This window comes from Thermobia domestica, chromosome 11 (genome assembly GCF_964235325.1).
Source record: "Thermobia domestica chromosome 11, izTheDome1.hap1.1, whole genome shotgun sequence".
NCBI classification, from domain to species: Eukaryota; Metazoa; Arthropoda; class Insecta; order Zygentoma; family Lepismatidae; genus Thermobia; species Thermobia domestica.
Window position 1 is genome coordinate 56,376,149 of NC_137464.1, and position 20,978 is coordinate 56,397,126.

The 20,978-nt window shown below is 36.0% G+C and overlaps 1 protein-coding gene across 1 annotated transcript in view; it reads left to right on the top strand.

The window, feature by feature from the left end:
* Positions 1 to 20,978, top strand: part of LOC145664075 (suppressor of lurcher protein 1-like) — a 938,444-nt gene that overhangs the window by 373,429 nt on the left and 544,037 nt on the right. The window contains exon 3 of the mRNA XM_081730414.1: positions 5,024 to 5,096. Coding sequence (XP_081586540.1) covers positions 5,024 to 5,096 — 73 coding nt within the window. The remainder of the gene's footprint in view (positions 1 to 5,023; positions 5,097 to 20,978) is intronic.

Here is a 20,978-nt window from a genome sequence, read left to right on the forward strand (position 1 = left end):
TAATCATCGAATTTTTTGAGTGGATAATTTTGAAAATATTTATGAATAATGAAATTGAATATTTAGAATACGACAATAATAAAATAATGTAAATTCACATAATTTAGAAGAATTTTCCTACTTGTTTGTATTTCGATGAGTGACAAAGTTGATCATTAGTAGAGGTCTATCACTACACCTACATATAAGCGAGTTAAATAACAACATGACAAATGAATGACGTAAACGAAAACTTGGAGGATTTAAAATAATAATTATTAATATACGAAATTTGAAACAAAATACAATAATATTGTTTAAAAAATAACATTGTTTGAAAAATTTAAATTGAGATTCCTACATCTGCTGCCCATTGCAAGATTTGCTCAGAATGAGATTTTTCTAGCATTGACTCTAGTTCTCTCATTTCTTCCAGGATTTAGTCAGGAGTAGCAACATTTCATACTTTCAGCAAGATTTAATGGGTTCGACCAACACTTTACTTCCAAAATTAATGTTCAAATTCCATCTTCTTCTACTTCTAAGAGAGGACGACTGCAAGCGGACTTCAGTGAGAGCTGTGCTAGACCGAAGAGAAGGAAAACTGTGTACTCTCGAATTTTCAAGAGTTCAGAATCTTTAACATTTGTAGCGGCTATGAAGAAAAGAGGAAGTGACAACATAGACTTTGCAAAACTAATTGACGAAATGCAAATATCGTCTACGTTAGCAATAAAATTAGGAGAGCTTAGCAGTCTGTTTCGAAAAGCCAACCTATTGGGAGCTACTCGAAAGATAACGCATTAGCTCTATTCCTCGAGGCAGGTAAGGGGAGAAAAATGTAAATGCTGACATGTATCTACCATACAGCATAAAAAAAATTCTGATTGCTAAAAACCGGTGTTATCCAGAAAATATAACCATCAGAAGAAAACACAAAATTTAATATTCAAGATTTACTAGATCATACCACATATCGACTGCTACAAGTGCAAGATCCATTCTACAAAAACCCCAAAAAATTATCTAGGGGTCACTGATACTTTTGTCCAAATGAGGATTTGATGGGAGTAGTGGCCAGTCACAGTACGCACAAACGGCAGAACAAGATGATTTTTCAGATAATGACATATTTTTGACGTCATTAGTTCCACTACAACTATATTTCACGAACGACTAATTTGAGCAAACGGTAATATGACAAAATCATAAACCATCTTCCACACTCTTTTTGTCGACCTATTAAATTTCAGTTTCGAAAAGAGTCCCAGGACCTCGTGAGAAAACAAGCTCCCAACTTCGAACAGCAAATTAAGAATCTTAACAAAACTGAATATGCAATTAAGGGCAAAATAATACACATAGAACATCACCTTTCATTAACGATGGTAGATGGAAAAGTATGTGCCATAAGTTAAACATCCACCAAGCGTTGCTATATTTGCGGAGCAAAATGAACCAATTGGATATTCTGACAGGAAAAGACATAGATACATCCACATTCAGATTTGGAATTTCCACTCTTCATATTTGGATAAGGATTTTTTAATGTTTACTTCATGTTTCATATAGACTGCAGGTCAACAGTGGCAAGTAAGAGGAAACACAATTAAAAAATAGTTAACGGATGAAAACTAGCAATCCAGGAAAACTTCAAAAGAGATCTAGGTATCATTGTAGACCAACCAAAATCTGGAGGAAGTGGTTCTTCAATGACGGTACTACCGCCACGACTTTTTTTTTTTTTTTTTTTTTTTTTTTTTTTTTGAGAAATGATAAGTTTCAGTTGAAATTACTGAATAGCTCATGAACTTATTGATAGGTTCGGTGTTATATTGGGCACATTTACAAGTGGCTTTCCCATCAAAGCTGATGCGTTTAATAATCACTGTAATGAATCCTCCGAACTCTTCGTTTCCTTATATTCTTAGTATTATATGCCTGCCTCTGTCCACAAAGTTCTAGTTCACGTTGCAGCCATTGTTTCTGCAGCAGTGCTCCCCATAGGACAAATGGCACAAGAAACACAAGATGCCAGGAATAAACATTTTAAAGAATACAAGAGAGGCAACATATATTGACATCATGCAGTGCCTATTACAAACATCAGACCCGTGATTTCGTCACTAAGGTTGCAACTCCAGATGAATCCAAAAGCTGAAGTTTTCCTCAAGAGGTGATTGGTCTTCTAAATCCAGCAACGCTGCCACAAAACGAACTCTCTACCCCTGAAACTGACAGCGATAACAGTGATTAAGTTAAATAAGTATGTCTGTCTGTCCTTCTAATAAGATTTTATGCACTTATTAGTACCTCATTATGGTTTTTATTTCGTACTATAAGTAAGGAGTAAGATTTGAAGCTTTCCTGGCGGTGTATATGATAATCAGCCCGAGAAGAACTTTATCATATAAGTAAGGAATTAGAATATATTTTACCAGAACACGAAATGTATATAGTAAAAATAATTTTGACCGCATTTTAGGGTGATTGGGCCACTGTGCCTCCTAGATTGGGACCATTGCCTCCCATTTTTTTTAGTGATGTTCAAAATATTTATGAAGTTGAAAAACAATGCTGCGAAGGATCGGGGAAGCAATATTGTCTTCAATATTGGGAGGCGGGCAGATTTCAGGCTTATTCTGGGGGAGGGGGCATCAATTTCATCTCACTTTCTTTGTGGCAGTCACACACAAATCATCACATTTCTCCCTAAAAACACACTTCAAATCGGATTATTGAGGGAACAGTCCCCCCAGTTTCAAGATTGGAGGAGACATGTCCCCTTATCCCCCAGGATTTGCGCCTGTGGATAACGGCATAAGTAAGAAACAAATCACTGTTAATACTGGTAGAGAACGACAAAAAACTGAAATCAAACCGATGCGTTCGGATAACGAATGGAAGATAAACTTTGGTGCTGATATGGTTACAATTTCTTGATTTGGTAAAGAAGTTGGAATTATAAATTTTGAGTTTAGCACTCCAAAATCATGTACCGGTACTAACTTAGAAACGTTGCTTCAGCAATCCTCTCACTACCAAATTCTATAATTTGGTGGGGGGAAAACCGTGCTCTAGTCACTACTAGATATACTAGATCTTATGCAGAGTCATTTTCAGAGTTATATGAAGAGTTTAACTAACGCATGATGCTAACTTGCGTATTTAGAAACACGTTAGTGAGCTAACAATGATTTATATCGAAAAAGGAAAACCACGATTATTCTCTCTTATAGTTGTAATGTGTTTGGACAACCTTTTGATTCGTGAATTGCCTTTTTTCGATAAAAATAGTTTGTTAGCTTCACCTACGTGTTTCTAAATACGGAAGCATTAGGCAAGCTCTTAATACAGCGCTGAAAACGACTCTGTACATATCCCACTGTGTACTGTCATATTGCTAATACGATAATGAAAAGCTTGATTAGGGTATCAAGTATCAATGTAATAGGCGTTGTGGTTGACCTACAGCATCAGCTTTAACGTGTAAAAACTTGTTTCAAGAAATCGTGCTATTAGTTTATGGGAGCATTCTAATATTCATAAAATATGAACTTCCGTTAGCGGGAAATGCACTCGTACTACCTTACAAGTTTTTTTAAAGGTAAAACTTGATTAATGCGTGCAGATTGACTTTAGGAGGGCTGAATGCAAATACAGCTTGTGGATATAGGTCTACTACATAAAAACTAGTGCATAAAACACGAAATAACTTGAAAGCAGAGGCCAAGGTAGCTCAGTGGTAGAACGTTCACCACTGATCCGTGGGCTCCCTGGTTCGATTCCAGCTTGTGCCAAGTGGACTATGTGGTGGATAAAAACTGTGTGCGTGGATTTTCTCGGGGTTATCACGTTTGCTCCCACTTCATTTATTCTAAAATTGCATTCATTTCTCATCATTATAGTATCCTTTATCCTGGCTGGCACATCCGTGGGACGTGAAAATGAAAGATTTCATTTAATTTCTTTTCAATTTAAAAGCACTAACCAATTACCGCTAAGTGACCACTAAAAAGCACGAATGTTATCTAGAGGAGTCAGGCAAAATCACAGCAAAGAGACCCGCGCGGTAGCACGGAAGTAGGTCAGTATGATACAGGCGCGTTAGCGACAGCGTGTAGCCTACACATAAGCCTAAACGAGGGTAGTGAAAAAGTATTTCGTATAGCATAAAACCACATGCCTTGTGTATAGTACAGCTTTGGGACACTTATATCATCACTTTGTACACTGCCTTCAGATAGCACTTCACTTTATTGTACTTTTTTTAATGAAATACAACGTGATAAAGTGCACAAGTTGCATTTCGTATTTCTACCTTATTATACATATGAGAGGTAAGATCCCGATCAGTGATGAGTTCAGAGGGTGGGCCGGAGTAAAACTTCCTCCCAGAAGTCATAAAATTCTCCGTGATCATATATATCACATCGTGCTCAAAGTGGATTTCCAGTATTTCATAATAAGTCTACCGGTACTTCTTTCCGTCCCCAGTACAAAGAAATTCCCTCCGGATAAAATGTTCAGGAATCATCAATGATTCGGATGTATTTTGATTACTCATACAATCCTATTGCCATATCAATTCATATTTTTTCCTAGATTTTACTAACTTATGTCCAAATAAAGTGGGATAGTAGAAAAAAAATCTTCAGTTTCCCGAAAACTGTATGTGAAGATTTATATGCGTCCCAGTCATTTCATTCGTCTAAATGGGCTCTATTGAATAGTATCTCTCTCATTTTTGGACTTTATTTTAATAAACTAACAATATTGTAGTGCAAACTGGCGTTAATCTGTATCTGGAAATTGTAAATAGGAAACATTTTCCACTGTTGTCTGTAAATTATTCCTAAATATTGCAGAATCAAAAAATTACTAGATGTCTCCATTACTAATTAGTCCATGTCGTTTCATCATAAATGTAGTGACAAATGTACCTAAAGTTAAGCAATGTTCAGTATATTAACTAAAATATAATGTTTGAAACATTAAGTACACCTTAAACAATAATAAACTAAACAGTGTACTTTCTTTTCAGATGCCCATTACGCTTGTATCACTTTCACTGGAGCTGATGCTTTTAGTAGTGATTGGCGAGGCCGTGAATCCAGGTAATGCGGATGCCATTTTTTAATTAAATTTAAACTTACTTTCTTTCTATGTGTTTGAATTCTATGATTGTTTATATGATACTTGAAAAGTAAAACAAATCAGTGTGTTACCAGTGTTGCCAGATCTACTGATTTTGCAAGAGATCTGCTTTTTCTACGTTGTACTGATCTACTGCGAAAGAAAATGAAAAGTGAACAATCTCCTGCTTTTTCCTTACTTCGAGAAGTTGAAGAAATATATTATTATTAATATTGAATTTTCAATTTTTCCTCACATAAAAAGATGATTTTTTCTGTTATAATACACAAAGCTCTGTAGAGCATATAGCTATAGAGCTTTACGTATACAGGGTGTCCGAGAAGTCCTTCCCTGATTACAGAAATTGATAACTCAGGCTAGAAATAAGATAGAAATATGAAACTGGTGTTGAACTGTTTACAAACTATAAAAGTTTTGGTCACATCAGTACACTTCCACATGAGCACCCTTGGTAGCACGTAGCACATCTAGGCGATATTCAATTTCCATCCACACATTAGCCAACATCACTGGAGGGATCGATGCAACGACCGTACTACAAACCTAAAACAAACAAAATTGAGACTTGGTAAAACAGAACAAACCTAACACAGACAAAAACTTTTATAGTTTGTAAACAATTCAACACCAGTTTCATATTTCTATCCTATTTCTAGCCTGAGTTATCAATTTCTGTATTCAGGGAAGGACTTCTCGGACACCCTGTATAATATGAATCCAAAGAATACAACTGTACGTCATCTTCTATATGCATTATGGTTAGCGTTTTACAAGCAAGTGTTGTTTAGATTGGGACTTGGGTTGGAAGAATGGCTTAGATCATTTCTCCACGATCTTCAGCAAGAAATCGTCTTAAACCACGATCACGTGTGACTATACCATATAGCTACGTTATCGCTACGTGCATGAAAAACATTTTCCCACTCCACTTTGCTCTTTCACTACGTTTTACTTCACATACGTGTGCATCAAATAATAATGTAAATCGGGACTTTTCCCTTTCATTTGTTCAACATAGTTCATCGGAAATGAATTCTGGACTGCTTGTTTTGACTACTGCCCCCTTAATAATGGCAAATTTTATTGCCTCCTCCCCGGATTTACATTCAAATGCCACCACTGTATATGTCTACTGTTTTCTCCTGTTTTTATCTTCGAATCTCCTGCTTTTCCAACTGACTGGTCTGGCAACACTGTGTGTTACACTAATAAAATTCCTTGTATCTGTTTCTGTGATATTTCTTTTTTGAAAAAAACAAAAAACAAATGAAGCACGAAATGTTAGTTTATATTCTGGGGTCAGCTGTTGTGTAATAGACCATTTCTGTTACAATCCGTTACAGTCGATGTTCTAATGAGTTCTGTTATACTTTACTCGATTTATCTTATATGCAAATAAACTATACATTTCTACGACAGTCACAAATGGTGTTTACTCAGTTTGCTGTTATATACCTTACGTAAGACAATTATATAGCGTGCCCTCAAAAAATCTTCTTCATTGGAAGCAACTATATAATCAATGTTTCTTAGAATATTCTATTACAATTATATCAACTCATCAAGCTATGTGGTATCAGTTCATTGCAGACAATCGATGTACACCCTGTGTATTAACTAGCAATCATCGATGCGATGATTGAGCTCGGACCACACTCTCGGAAGCAAATCCAGCGCCAGCTTCAGCGATGCAATTGCGTATTAGCCATAGTTTGTGATAGCGGAGGCACGTACATTCGGTCTTTGACATTCATCAAAAGGAAAAGAAAGTCACAAATTAATGTATGGTTATCGCAGGGGCCACTTGAGGAATACCTTGTCATTTCGTCCAGCGAAAATAGTCCTTCTGTTCGGAAGGCTGTCATTGATTTACGGACATCGCAATACCAGTGGGGTAGTGCTCGATCGTGTTGAAAAAATACATATACTTTATCAACTAGTTATCACATCAACCATTTACATAATATATGTAAGTAACTTTGGCTAATCACCCTGTCATCTCCGAAATTAAACAGACCATAAGCTTTCCCTTCTGATGTGGTTTAAAACATGTTAATTTTAGAGAGTCAAATCCAACTTCCAATGTTGCTGCTCTCCATATCTGCGCTGGCGAATATTCAATTTCCCATCTATGTAGAATGATGATTTATGACTAAAAATGATCGACAATAGGTTGTCTTGGTGGTCATTGATCGTGAAGTTCAGTGCAGAATTTGATATTTTTACATTCTCGTCCGACTTAAACTTCTGTGTTCGATGCAGCTTATATAGTAAGGGTGGAACTGCAAGTGATTGTAAGATCTTATTAACAGTGCTTCTTGAGATCTGTAACTTTCGGTTAACTCGGCGCGTTGACTTTCTCAGGCTCCGGAAAAAGTTTCTCTGACGTGATCAACAACTTGATTTGATCCTGGTCGTTCGGATTGTTTCTCCTTTTGATGACCATTAATGCATTCTCCTTCAACAGAAAGGCTGTAATATTTCAAAATTTGTAGATGGGTTCATACTAAATTAGCTCTTGGAACCACGCTGTGCCCACACGACACTTTCTGTTGAATGAAGTCCTAACATATACTAGCTGTATTGTTGTCGGTAACGCGCCATCTTGTAGTTCACCTCAGTGCCCTTTAGTAGCATAAGGAACTGAAAATGAACAAGAAACAATATTTTGAATCAGTGTATTCGCTGACACCTTATACTTCAAAATATTCCAGTAAGTTCTGTTTTAAAATAAATTCAAATCAAGAAATGGTTTCGTTCTCATATTGCGTGTAAGTTAAGTAACATAAGGAAACACTTCAGATGTTTGTGTTCAATGTTAGATTCGTGTGGCACTAGGTATTCAAAAAAAAAAAAGTGAAGTAAAATCTTTAATGAACCATGTTTATGCCCCTTAGAGTAAACGAAAGAGATGATGAATGAAAGCATGCAATCATGAAAGAATTTGTCAGGAGAATCCGGAAGGACGAGAGAGAACCTTTGGAAAACCTCTCTGATACGACTTTGCCGAATCAGTGACTCCTCGCACGACAAGTACTGCTCTACTACCGGTACTTTAAAATATGAATTTTTACTTAATCTTGTCACCTCTTTTTTACATTTTTTGAATCAATACCAGGCTCTATATTGAGGACTGTCGTAAACAGTTAAAAAAATATTAATGCTCCTAAGTCAAATGAACTTGAACCTCAAATGAGATTTGTCTTACGATAATTAACCTCGTCCCTCAGACCTCTCGATTTTATCACTCTGGCTAGGTCCTCCTAATGTTATATATCCACGATGTAAGAAGAAGACTCTATGTTCTCTATACTTGCAATGTTTCATGTTCAATATTAAAGAAAAAATTAATATACATACATTAGAAAAGAATACAGAGTAAGTCAATGTTTTTAATGTGCTGTGGAAAGCCTAGTTAAGTACAATACATTTCCGCCTATAAAGCTCATACGAATGTAGTGTGCACTGTGCCCTATTCAAAAAGAAACTATATTAGCGAAAATATAAAGTGTACATCAAACGTATAGAATACAGAAAGTGATAAGAATGAGGAGTGTAATTTAAGGAGGATAGGGGCAATTGCCCTTCTTCCCGTCTTGTCCTGTCCCCAAGAACACTCTAAAATGACGTTACTGATAAGAAACCATTCACATTGTAGCAACGCCTAACTGGATGCTTCCCAAAAATCTGCAGTGTTAGTCTTGTGTATGTTGTGTATTTGTGCCAGCATGTGGAATGATTGTGTGCTAGTTGAATTCTTATGTTTACCGTAAACAACAATCGTCAAACACAGGATTTCTTGGTAAATTACCACGTATATTTTTATACTCGACTAAAAGATGTGTATCTCAAAATTTGATCTGATATATTTTCAATATTACAGTGTGCCTTATATTTGGGATAATGTAGTGAGTTTCTAAAAAGGAACTGTGCAAGTTTGTTTCAACGCGACTATACATTTTTATGCCCAATATAACTTGCTCTTTTTTGCTGCGTCTCCGAAGGAAAAGTGTAACTGTAAAAATAGGAGAAAACCTTGTGTTTGAGAGGTTGAGAGGCCAGGGGAGGGGGCAGGATCGAAAGTGCTCTAGAAGTCAACTCAACGTCTCCAATGTTCCCCATTAGAATGCTACAACAAGCGAACAGAAGCAACATCCCTGGTCGCCTTCCCTTCTGTGACCGCCCCTGAGTCCCATTTAACAGGCGACTAGGTCGCTTGACACGCGAACAAAGAACCGGATAAGCTCTATCGACTTTCGCGGACAACGACGACTAATCGCATCTCGTCGACGGAGAACTACCCAATACTTACATTCGCACACACACACACACGCACATTTCCACACTAAGTTAAAATGGGGAGAGGAAGTTTGGTTACATTCCCCACCCTCTATGTCCTCTTTTTTTATCTACTTTTTTTTCGTTCCTGTACATGCCATTAGTTTTTCAATACACGAAACCTAAAAGAAACGTAGCCCATTTTATTTTTTTCTCCCGTCTATATTACTAGAAAAGCCCATACTCCATTTTTTCTTTTTATGTTCTTTTGTTAATATATTTAATATATGTTACAATATTTCAAATCTGAACGTTTAGTTGCTCCATCTCTCTCTTTCTCTTTCTCTCTCTCTCTCTCTCTCTCTGTGTGTGTGTGTGTGTGTGTGTGTGTGCGTGTGTGCAACACTTTAATTTCAATATTCTTCTTTTGTTCAAGGAATATGGTAAAATGAACAGTGTCCAGAATGAATAGTGCTCAAATAAAGGTATTTAGAATATATGCTGTGTATTCGTAGGATGATTGAGTTGAGGCCTATCCACAGCCCTGTTTTACACATCATTCTTTCAAGGAAACAGATAAAAACCAATATCATACTCGTGTTTTTGGTGAGTTTCCGGCCTCAAATGACGTATCACATGTTCACGATACTATTTGAACAATCTCAGTTATATTTAAGACGATGGGCTCCAAGATGGACGTCATGATCTTCATACGACCCTTTCTGTAAGAGCAATATCATATATTTCACCTCAAACCCCGAGTTATCTACATCTACAACAATATATTCGCACTTTTGAACCACCTTGTATATGTAATACAGTGTTTAAGCATCAGTATTACATTTTAAAAAAATAATAATGTGCTAAAGAAGTTATAATTTGCGAGAGCTGAGTTTTAAAGAATTGTGGTTTATCACCATACTAAAAACATTAAACAGTCTTTTTCTTCTAAATCGAGAGCAGGGAGCCTCAGTAATGTAGCAACATATAGATAATGTGCCTTCCGAATTAATACGGAGAAAAATATTTCTTTTTAAATGGACATTTTTTTTTCGTATACGAATGGGGAACAACCTAACACAAGTTTTATCATTTTATATGCAGTCTAGAGCTCTGGATGATATCGACGAAAGTTTGGCAACATACCTTTAGTCACGTACTCCATGTTGACGCGTTCTGGCTTAGCTCTTTCTAGTATCCACCAGCTGTTGTAGAACAATCTTCTAAATCCCTGACTTTACGTACAATGCAATCATACGATTGGGAAACCTCCCATTTTTATCTCCTTGCGGTGGGCGGAAGGGAATAAAATCGATGATCCTAAGTTCTTTGCTGTCTACTCGCGCTCACAGAAGGATTGTAGGTCGGATTTCTTCTGCTTCATGCATGCAAAATACAAGTACTAACTTATGTTATTCCAAGAGTGAGAAAACTCAGCAGTAGAATTTCGATTTCGAAGCTTGTTTGCCTTGTAGTGCTCATATACAGATTATTATGACGAAATTAATAAAAACATTTCCTTAACCCGAGAAAGCTAACGTGTCGTAAATTTTACGAGCGAGTTGTATTATTTTGATGTTCGCTCCCTTCGCCCGGCGAAAATGGACTCGTCCTCTGAGTTCCGTTCTCTACTAAGCCTGCATTATTGGACAGTATTTACTTTGCTCAGTTTCCGGCTGTATTTCTATATGAACTCGTTAGCCGCTCGTAAGATTTACGATACGTTAGGAATAACGCTTGGATTTTTGTACATTGTTTACTATTATTCTCTACTTCTAGAGTGAACTTACTGATACATTTTAGTGAAAGTACTGGTTTTATTTTATAGTATTTATTCAAGGAAAGTTAAAAAATGAATCGAACGCGTATTGATGGCAGTGACCTTATCGAGACTTATAATGCAACGAAAGAAGACGTTGATGCATTAGACCAAATGTGTGATCAGATGTCGTGCATACGTAAGACCAAACGATGGCCCTTGTGTGTCTTCTTTGGGATGATAAACATAACCCTGGTTAATGCATACGTCATTTATGTTCAAAACGTTGTGAAAATGGGTCAAAAGCCTCTTTCTACAAGAAAATTCGCCATGAAAACTCACAGCAGTCTTATTGAGCGATGGCTCCAAGAATGGGTTCAATACTCAAATTTGCCACGAAAACTCCGGCAACCCATTACTGATATCCTGAAAATACCTGTGCCATAGAAGAATGTTGTCCAGTCCAAAATCCTGCCTCGCACAATTTGTGGGATTTGCCCATCAGCCAAGAGGAGAATGACGTCAATGTATTGCTGCCGCTGCAACGGGCCTATCTGTTGAGAACACCGTGGGAAATGCAGTGTGTACTGCGCGGAAAGAGTTTGAACAACCAAACTGGCTGCAAAAATGTTCACTAATATGTATTCTTACCAACTGTAATTATTAAAATCCCAGTTTGTAAAAGGATATGTATGTAGTTAAGTTTTTGTAACCAGTCGTAAATTTTACGATACGTTAGCTTTAACGTAACTTTTTTAACACGTTAGCTTTCCAGGGTTAATACAGTTTACAAGTTCGTAAATTAGTAACAGCTTAAATATATTTCGTAACTTTTCTGGAACTACATTTTACACTAATTTAAGTCTGAAATGTTAATGTGAAAGCATGGATATGAAACTACATGCAAATGTCCTACACTTCTAATTCAAATAATTTCAAAATACCAATATAGAAAGGAAAACAAAATGTCAAAAAATAAAATTTCAACTTTTACCTAGAAATATATCGTACATAAACATGAATGTATGTTGTTTTAGTTTGCCTGGCGGTCAGAATTATCATGGGTTTGAGTCAATTATCAAGTCATTTAGAGTAAGTATAAGTTGAAAGGAGAACAGTCATGGATGATTAAGTAAATGCAACCCACGCTAAACTTGTGAAACTTCACGTAGACCTGTATTTTGAATATACTCATGTCATGGATATATTGTTAGCAAACACATCTCAGGCATGAAATATCAAGGTTTGATTCTCGACAGAACCAGTGTAATTCATATTCTACGTTAAACAGAAGCTATACGCATTGATGCTCAAAATGAATGGTCGAATAAATTACTTTTTGCTTTTAAAATGATCGAATACTTGAATTTCAATGCTTTATAAAAATATCATCGTGTATTCTTTTACAAGTTAATAAAATAAATATTATAAAGGTATGAGAAATTAAGGTAGTTAACTTTTCACTATTATTTATTTTTTGTAGCTGTTTCAAATTACATAATTTATAAGTACATGTGTTAGTGGATATGTAACACAATTATTTTTAGAGAATCGACTTTGGGTCGATTTCAAATTGAAGAAATTGGTTTAGCAAAGTTGGGAATATAAATTGTTTTCCAATTCTTGATTTACTTGAATTATTTGTACTGACAAGTAAACACCACATTTGGGTGAATCGAGTTGCTGCCCGAGACATATGTGATAGAGTAGTACTGAGTGTGCTCAATATGTCAGGGAAGATTTAGGTACAAAGCTCAAAGTATTTAGGAGATACAGCCACTAGAACGTCATATGGAAGTACATGTTATATTCATAATACATAGTCCAAAATGTAAGAGAAGTCTTTTACCTATTATTTCCTCTAAAATAGATTACGCTAGTATTTTCACCATATTTAAGTAATGAAACATAAGAGAAATGTATTTGTTTTGCAAGTCCGAAGTGGTTTTGTTAGAAAAGTTACCAATTACTATAATTAATATGCAGTTCAAAAAAAGTGCATGCCTCGCACATATACTCTGCTCACAGTGAGCACACTTGACAAACGCAATCAAGTCACTCTTGAAAAATTTGTCGTTCACAAATCCGTCAAAGCAATAATCGTAAGGAACGATTCAACTTTCAGACTCCTCATTCAAGTGTCCAGCCTTATACAGGGTGTCCAATATACAATACAACCCGGAGTTTGGGATAGTAGAACCTTTGAACCTGAAGGGATACACAAATAATGATTATACCAAAATGAATCTTTGTTCATGCATACATCTTTAAACTAGAAAGCAATAATTAAAGTACAGTAGAAACCACACAGTGTTGCCAGATGTAACCGAAGGTGTAAATTAATTTTTTTTGCAAAACATGTAAATTGACTCATAACTCATACATATGGATGTTCTGTCGTTAATTTTCAGTTTGTTTAGTTGGAGTAGCTTGGAAACTATGGAGCAGAAAAAGAATTTTTCATTTCCACCGATAACTAATCGGATGAGACCTCTGTAAAGGGGAACTAGGGAAATCGTAGTTTTCATAAATTAACACCCTGAATTGACAACGTTGCTGATATTTCAGTGCATCAAAAGGTGTGTTAAGGATCTGTCTATATTATACAATTCCTGAAATTAATGAAAAACAAACTTTGAAATTATCATGCTAAAATTTTTACTTACATGCACCCGGCAACACTGCTATTCATTTCTATGGGGCTATTTAAAGCAAGAGGTATAGAAGAACAATTCTCGAACTATTCAAGACCTGGAAACGAATATTCGCAGTGCCATTGAAAACATTAACACTTATAATGTTCGTAAAGTTGCTGTCAACCTGGTGAAACGTGAGAACCCGTGTTTGAATCAAAACAGGGAACACTCCCAGCATCCGTTGTAGAGCTGGTAACTCATTTCTGATAGTAGCAGTGAGCTCGATTAATCTAAACTATTTTACTGGCAACATATATTGGTTTATATTGGTTTGTTAGGACAATATAATGAGGATATGTTACCAAGCATTTTAAGAACAAACTATGAAGGAATCTGGAGTAAAATAATAAAAAAAAATATTGAAGAATATTTCACAATATTTACGTTCCTTCCTTAGTTCATTCAAATATAACAATTTTTCTTTCATAATGACCTAAACTATTCTAAAAAGCACATATCCACTATTTTAAAAAAGTTCATGCACAAGTCTTGTACAATATTTTACAATGTCTGCGTTCCTTTCTATGTTGAATAAAATGTTAACAGAACTTTCTTTCTTCATAACTTTTTTGTTTCCATTATTCCGTCAACTACTGTCTGTTTCAAATGACAGTTAAAGGAACAGTAGAAAACTGTTTCTGAAGTAACATATTTCATACTACAGAGAAGCGTTGACGAAAAATTATGATAAAAAAAATGTCCATACTGTTACCGAACGGCACTATGCTTCCGAAAGCTTAAAATTTCCCTGACTAGTAGCAGCAATTTTAAGAATTCCGTAACTTTTCTAGAAACTTTCAAATTTCCTAACTTTTCCATGATATTCCGCTCATTCGCCACCATGTGTTGCAAGTAATACAAATCTCCTCATAAGAAAGAATAACCAAAAGCTTGCTGCAGCTTCTTATTGTGAACGCTGATTTTTCTTTTCTTCGTTTCTTTTGTTTCATCCTTTCTTAATTTTTTCATTTTTGGTTTCAAAGGGGGGTCCGGACGTGCCTGTTGGCATCTAGAATGTTATCAGTGATCATAAGATCACGTACTGAAATAGACTATAACATGTACCTCCATGTCACTTTCTATTAGCTGTAGCTCCTAAACCCTTTGAGCTTTGCACCTAAAACTTCCCTGCTATATTTACCACACTTAGTACTATTCAATCATACATTATGTCTCGGGCAGCAACTCAATTCATCCAAACGTGGCGTTTACTTATGAGAGCGTAAAGTTAAACTATTCTGTTTGTAAGGCATACACTGAGTGTTCTGGTTATATGATTATGGAATTGCAAATTCGTTGCTACTTTAATATTTGTAATATTTGTGTCTCGCATCAGAATTTTAAAGAATATCTTCAAAATGGGAAGCCCCACGACGAGCGGAGGACGAAGCCTATTTCAACTATATGACTTCCTTCTTGTAGAATTCTGGATTCGCTACTTATCAAAAGTTACATGTTAAAAAGTAAATTTTCTAATTTTTCATTAAAAATACGAAAGGTTTCAAATTTCCAGCTTAGATGTCAATTCAGTCTTAATTTTGTGATTAGAATCACCTTCCAAGCTATGTAATGAGATTTTTCTCACACTTTGTATCCTTGAAATTCGATCTCCAGTAAGAATGCAAAACACACATTATTAGAATTAGCATTTTATTGTAGATCTCGTACATAAACGGTCAGTTTGAAACAAGACGATAAATTTTGTTTTATCAATTGACAGATGTATCTAACCACATGACAGAAATCACAAGAGGTTACGATAAATAGCGAGAGGAGATATCTATGTAGTTTGAAACACATTTAACTTAGTTGTATTGATATACCGGTAGAATTTAGTTTTAATGAGTGAGTTGAGGCTCAATCTACAACTATACCTAAACATATGTATATAATAACCTAGTTCAAAAATATAAATTTCGTAGTGTGCAAAATATTATTCGAATTATCTTGAAAATTGATTTTGAAATTGCTATAATGTTTAGCTCATTATAGAAGTAGGTGGACCTAACATATAAGCATACAGGAGGTCGTTTCGTTCAGAGTGGGTATGGCATATAAACATAGCGTATTATGGAGAGGATGGTTGTGATTTATAAACCTCATTAGGGTTTAATAAGTCATTCAGTCCCCAATTATAGGCTTAGGACATCAATTTCTTTGCGCCTCTGCAAAAAGACCGATACCCTTCCCGGAAGGGAAACTCTTCAGAATTTGGCGTGTCATATAAACACACAACCAATCATTCTTTTGAAGAGGACGGGACTAAAAGACAAGAATTTATATTGACATGTCTCGGAAATGTCTCATGAAAAGAGCTGTCTCGTCTCGAAAAGAGTATCGGTTTCTAAGGGAAGAGATTTATCTTATCTCGTATCTCATCACTCAAATTCTGTTTCATCTTATCTAATGGGGAAACCCAACGGGGAGTATGGCTGTGGTTTATAAGCCTCATTTTCGTTTGTCAAACAAGTCATCCTATGTATTGCAACATAATAAAAATTTAGTTTGACTTTTTCAACTGGTTAATAACTGTTCCTAAAAGGTTAAATTTGAAAACAAGTTGCAACTATAGAATTATACATAAATTTGCTCTGATAATAAGGATTTTTTTTTTTTAAAATCTCAATCCCAACCCCTTTCGTTCAGGGACAAATCAGAAGTTTCCAACCAAAATAAAATTTGAATCATTTTTGCTTCTTTATATATACTCTAAAACTATGCTGTGCACGTGGGAGGTTTTGTAAAATGGTTTGTCGCTAGAAATGAGAGCGAAAACGGTAAGGGACAGAAACGGTTTTTCACGTGGTTACAATGTCTCAAAAATTGGTTCTCTCTTCAGTTTTAATGCCCTAGGTGTCGAAGCCAAAGTGGTACAAGTCTATCACTTCCCATTTCAATATTGAACATTATAGATTAATCATTTCCAACTCACCAATGTATGACGCATGAGCGTGGTGTTATTCTGTGAAAAAGCAGAGAAATATAATTACGGCTGTGTGATATCCGGATTTGGATATCGAAAATCGATATTGATGAAATATCGAAATTTGCTCGATATATCGCAACTTGATCGATATATTGAGTTATCGAAATATCAATATTTTGATGTTTGAAAAATTGATCGATTCATCGAGATATTGATTTTCAAATTATCAATCGATTGATCTAGATATCAACATTTTGATACTTGAAAATTGCCATCAATCAATCTAGATAATAATATTTCGATCTATTAGAATATTCAGCTATTGGTTGATATATCGGAATATCGTACAGCCCTAAGTACAATGAGGAAAAGAAGGAAGGGAATAACAAGAGAGAGCAAATCTTGTCAGTGAACGCGAGTAGGGCCTAATGGATCGACGAGAGAAATATGCCTGCGAAATCATTGACTGCATTTTCGAAGTTCCTGTATGACTGTTAACACCGCTTTCATCAACGTTAGGTTACCTGTCAGCTCTTCCTCTCAAGCTGAGCAGACGAGAAGAAAACTGTGACGTAACAGAAGATTCAGTTGGAAATGTCTGCTAAAGAAATATTAAGCTTTTCTATTAATTGAGACGAGACAGAATGAGACGAGACAGGCGTGACGAGAGTGAGCTTTTCCGATCAATATATTCTTGAGACTTTAAATCTGTATCAAAATAGAGTTTATTTTATGTATTTTACTGTTCTGCTATCTGCAGACAGATAAACAAACGCATTTAGTACAGAATAACCACATATTACATGGAATTGATTAGAAGTCTAAATGTTGCAAAAGCGAACGAGAAATGGTGTTGGATAGAATAGCTTCGGCCTCCTTGCATTGTGTTAACTAGGATATGCTTCGGGGAAGGGAGTGGTTGAGAATGGAAAGAACCTTACATATGGTCCATCAATGTTCTCTATAGCATCTGCCTTCCCTGGTTACTTCTAGTTGGACGTGTGAGTCTATAACCATTATGTTACTTTTTTTTTCTGGTCAACGCTGTGCACTTTTTGGTTTCAAAATGATGCGAAACATTAAAAATTAGTAGGAGCATACAGTTCTTTAGCTAGGCTAAACACTTTTCATTTTAATGTGTACGAGTTAATGTTCCAGTAGTGTAAGACACTTTTTCAGAAAGAGAAACTTTAACACAAAAACCAAATCTAAATAAATCAATTTGTCAGTGTTGATTTCAGGCATGTTGAAAAGGGCACTGAGTCTCCCTAGAATATCTATAAACATCCATTGAAATATTTACTTTTTTGTTTATTTTTTATCGGAATTAAAAATAGTCTTAAAAGCAAGGATTTTTTAAAAAAGAAAATTGGTTTCTTCTTTTACTCAACCTAATTGTTCTAATTAATAAAGTCGAAGTTAAATGAATACTTGGATATTAGATATAGACGCACACAAATGCTTTACGTTATCTAGAGAAATATGGCAATATGTTGGTTATTGCAACCGACCGGCTATAAACAAGGGTGGGAGCTGAAGCACTATATTAAGGACTTGGCAAACAAAATAAAATAGCCCCGAACAAGGTTCAAAGTAGCCTTCACCCTCCTGATTCATTCTTCACATATATATTGCATAGGTTTCGAGACGTGCTATTTTAGAAGCGTTCTTGCCAGGGGCGGATCCAGGGGGGCATCGGAGCGTTCGCCCCCCCAAGAAGAAGAAACTTTATTGTTTTTTATATATAAATAAAATCCATACCAGAGTTTGGAACCCTTAAAAGTAGCATTATGACAACCCAACGCCCCCCCCCCCAGAAGTCGGTCCTGGATCCGCCCCTGGTTCTTGCACTGTTAGGAGGAAGAGAGGAAGGCAGAAGGTCGAAAAAGAGTGTCTTTCACATGGAGGTGTCATGTGAGGGTTTTTAAAGAAAGATTTCTGTGTTTTGTACTTTTTATGGGTTCAGACATTCGCCTGGTAGGACTAAAAATTCTTTAGAAAATTTTGAGTTAAAATGGCTGGACCAAATCCTGAAGTGTTTTTTTTTAACGTAACCCTTAAATTTTTATTACCCCCCGCCTTGTACAAAAGTCAGAATTCAACACTGGTAAAGCAGCATGCAGCATTCAACTGTCAACAGATGGTAGCAGAACTTGCAGTGACGAAGGAGACTGTTGGTTTGCTCCCGAATCTTCTACTGTAAGCTACCTTTTGCATTAATTTTTGGAAAAGAAAGAAAGTGTGACTTATACTATTGTAGCTTGAAACTGTCAATATTTTCCTCCATTTTAGACTTTTAAATTATGCTATGCATAAGTATTGAAAGAGTTGTAGAGCACTTATATTCGTCCGTTTGTTGCCAAAATGTGAGAGCAAAAGTGGTGAAAGAGACAGCGTTTCATAAATAGATTCAATTTACACTCTAAATGGCAGTGATGTCAACCTGTGGGAAAAAAAAATCTCATATCGTGGAAGATTTTGACCTTATTTTCTCGGAAAGGGATAATAAGCAGCATATATGGGATTTTTCGAGAAGATCGAAATTTACGGCTTATTCATTTAGATATTGTAAAAAGTGACTAACACAAAGAAATTTAATTTTTAATATTACAGCATACCTTTAATTAGTATAATGTGGGAAATTCGCACGTAAAATGGGATTTTTTGCCTTTCGACATGGGATTGCATATTGTTTCAGGTTGGCATCACTGCTAAATGGTGTCATAATATGAATTTAGTCATAAACACACAGTAAGTTCATTCTCAGCTATAATGCCTCGACTGAAAGCGGAAATGGTAAAAAATAAATAAATAAATAAATAAATAAAGACAAGTTTCCCTTTCAAAACATCGTAAACGTTGTTAGGTATTTAGGAACGGTTTCTTGATAAGAGAGTATAACTTCAATTTTCGGACTAATACTTTTAATGAAACCAAAAATATTGGGAATATAGCCTACTACCATTTTTGGGTTCAATATTGATCCTCGTAGCTTATAATAAAAACGGTAATATAAATGAGAAAAGGTATCTTTGGCATGATTTCAAATAAATAGGTTGAATTTCGGCCTTCATTTCCCCATTCAAAGCAGGAATTCCGGCAATCCGTCACTACGGGTTGAAACAGTGGCGGATCCAGGGAACGATCGGGGCGATTTCCCCCCAGAAGAAGAAACTTCCTTATTTTATATATATAAATAAAATCAATCCCAGAGTTTGGAGCTCTTAAAAGTAGCTCTAAGTAGCAGTATTACAGCCCACCGCCCCCCCAGAAGTCCGTCCTTGATCCACCCCTGGAGCAAAAGATGTACGAGGTGTGATTGGAAAGTATTAAGACTGGGCTTGTAATTTAAAAATGGCAGTACTTAAGGCTATTGTGATGGATCTCCTTTAAAGTAGTCCCCTGCTGAATGAACACACCGATTCCAACGGTGTTTCCACTTCTGGAAGCATTCCTGAAAATTATTTTCAGTGATGGTGTGAAGCACTCTCTCCGTATTTGCTTGAATATCCTCAATTGAGTCAAATCTATTTCCTTTCAATGACAATTTTAATTTAGGAGTAGAGGTAGAAGTCGGCCGGGGCCAAATCTTGGGAATGCGGGGGTTGCAGAAGCACAGAAATGTTGAATTTGGCTTTAAAAATCCTGGGTCGAGAACGCACAATGCGCTAGTGCATTGTCGTGGTGGAGAATCCAATTCTTTTCTTTCAAGAGGTCAGGCCTTTTCCGCCGTGCATTTTCCACCGCGCTGACGCTCAAGGATACTTTTGTAGTATTCCTCGTTGACTGTCTGCCCCCTAGGGGCAAACTCATGATGCATGATACCCTTAGAATCGAAAATAACCACCAACATTGTCTTCAGATTCGACCGACATCTTCTCGCTTTCTTTGGTCTTGATGAGTCTGGGTTCTTCCACTGAGAAGATTGGCAGGGTGTCTACTGGTCATGAAAGTCATGAAAGTCATGAAAAAGTCATATATTTTGCTTAGTGGTCATGAAAGCCATGAAAAAGTCCTTTATTTACTCAACTGGTCATGAAAATCTGAAATCTCAAAGTATATTTTTTACTTCATACTTTTATACCTCATACTGCATGTACTGAAACAGTTGTATCAGGTCAGTAATTGTGAGAATTTCCCCCACCAGTTAGTGCTGGCTAACTGGTACTTTACTGTCTTCCTA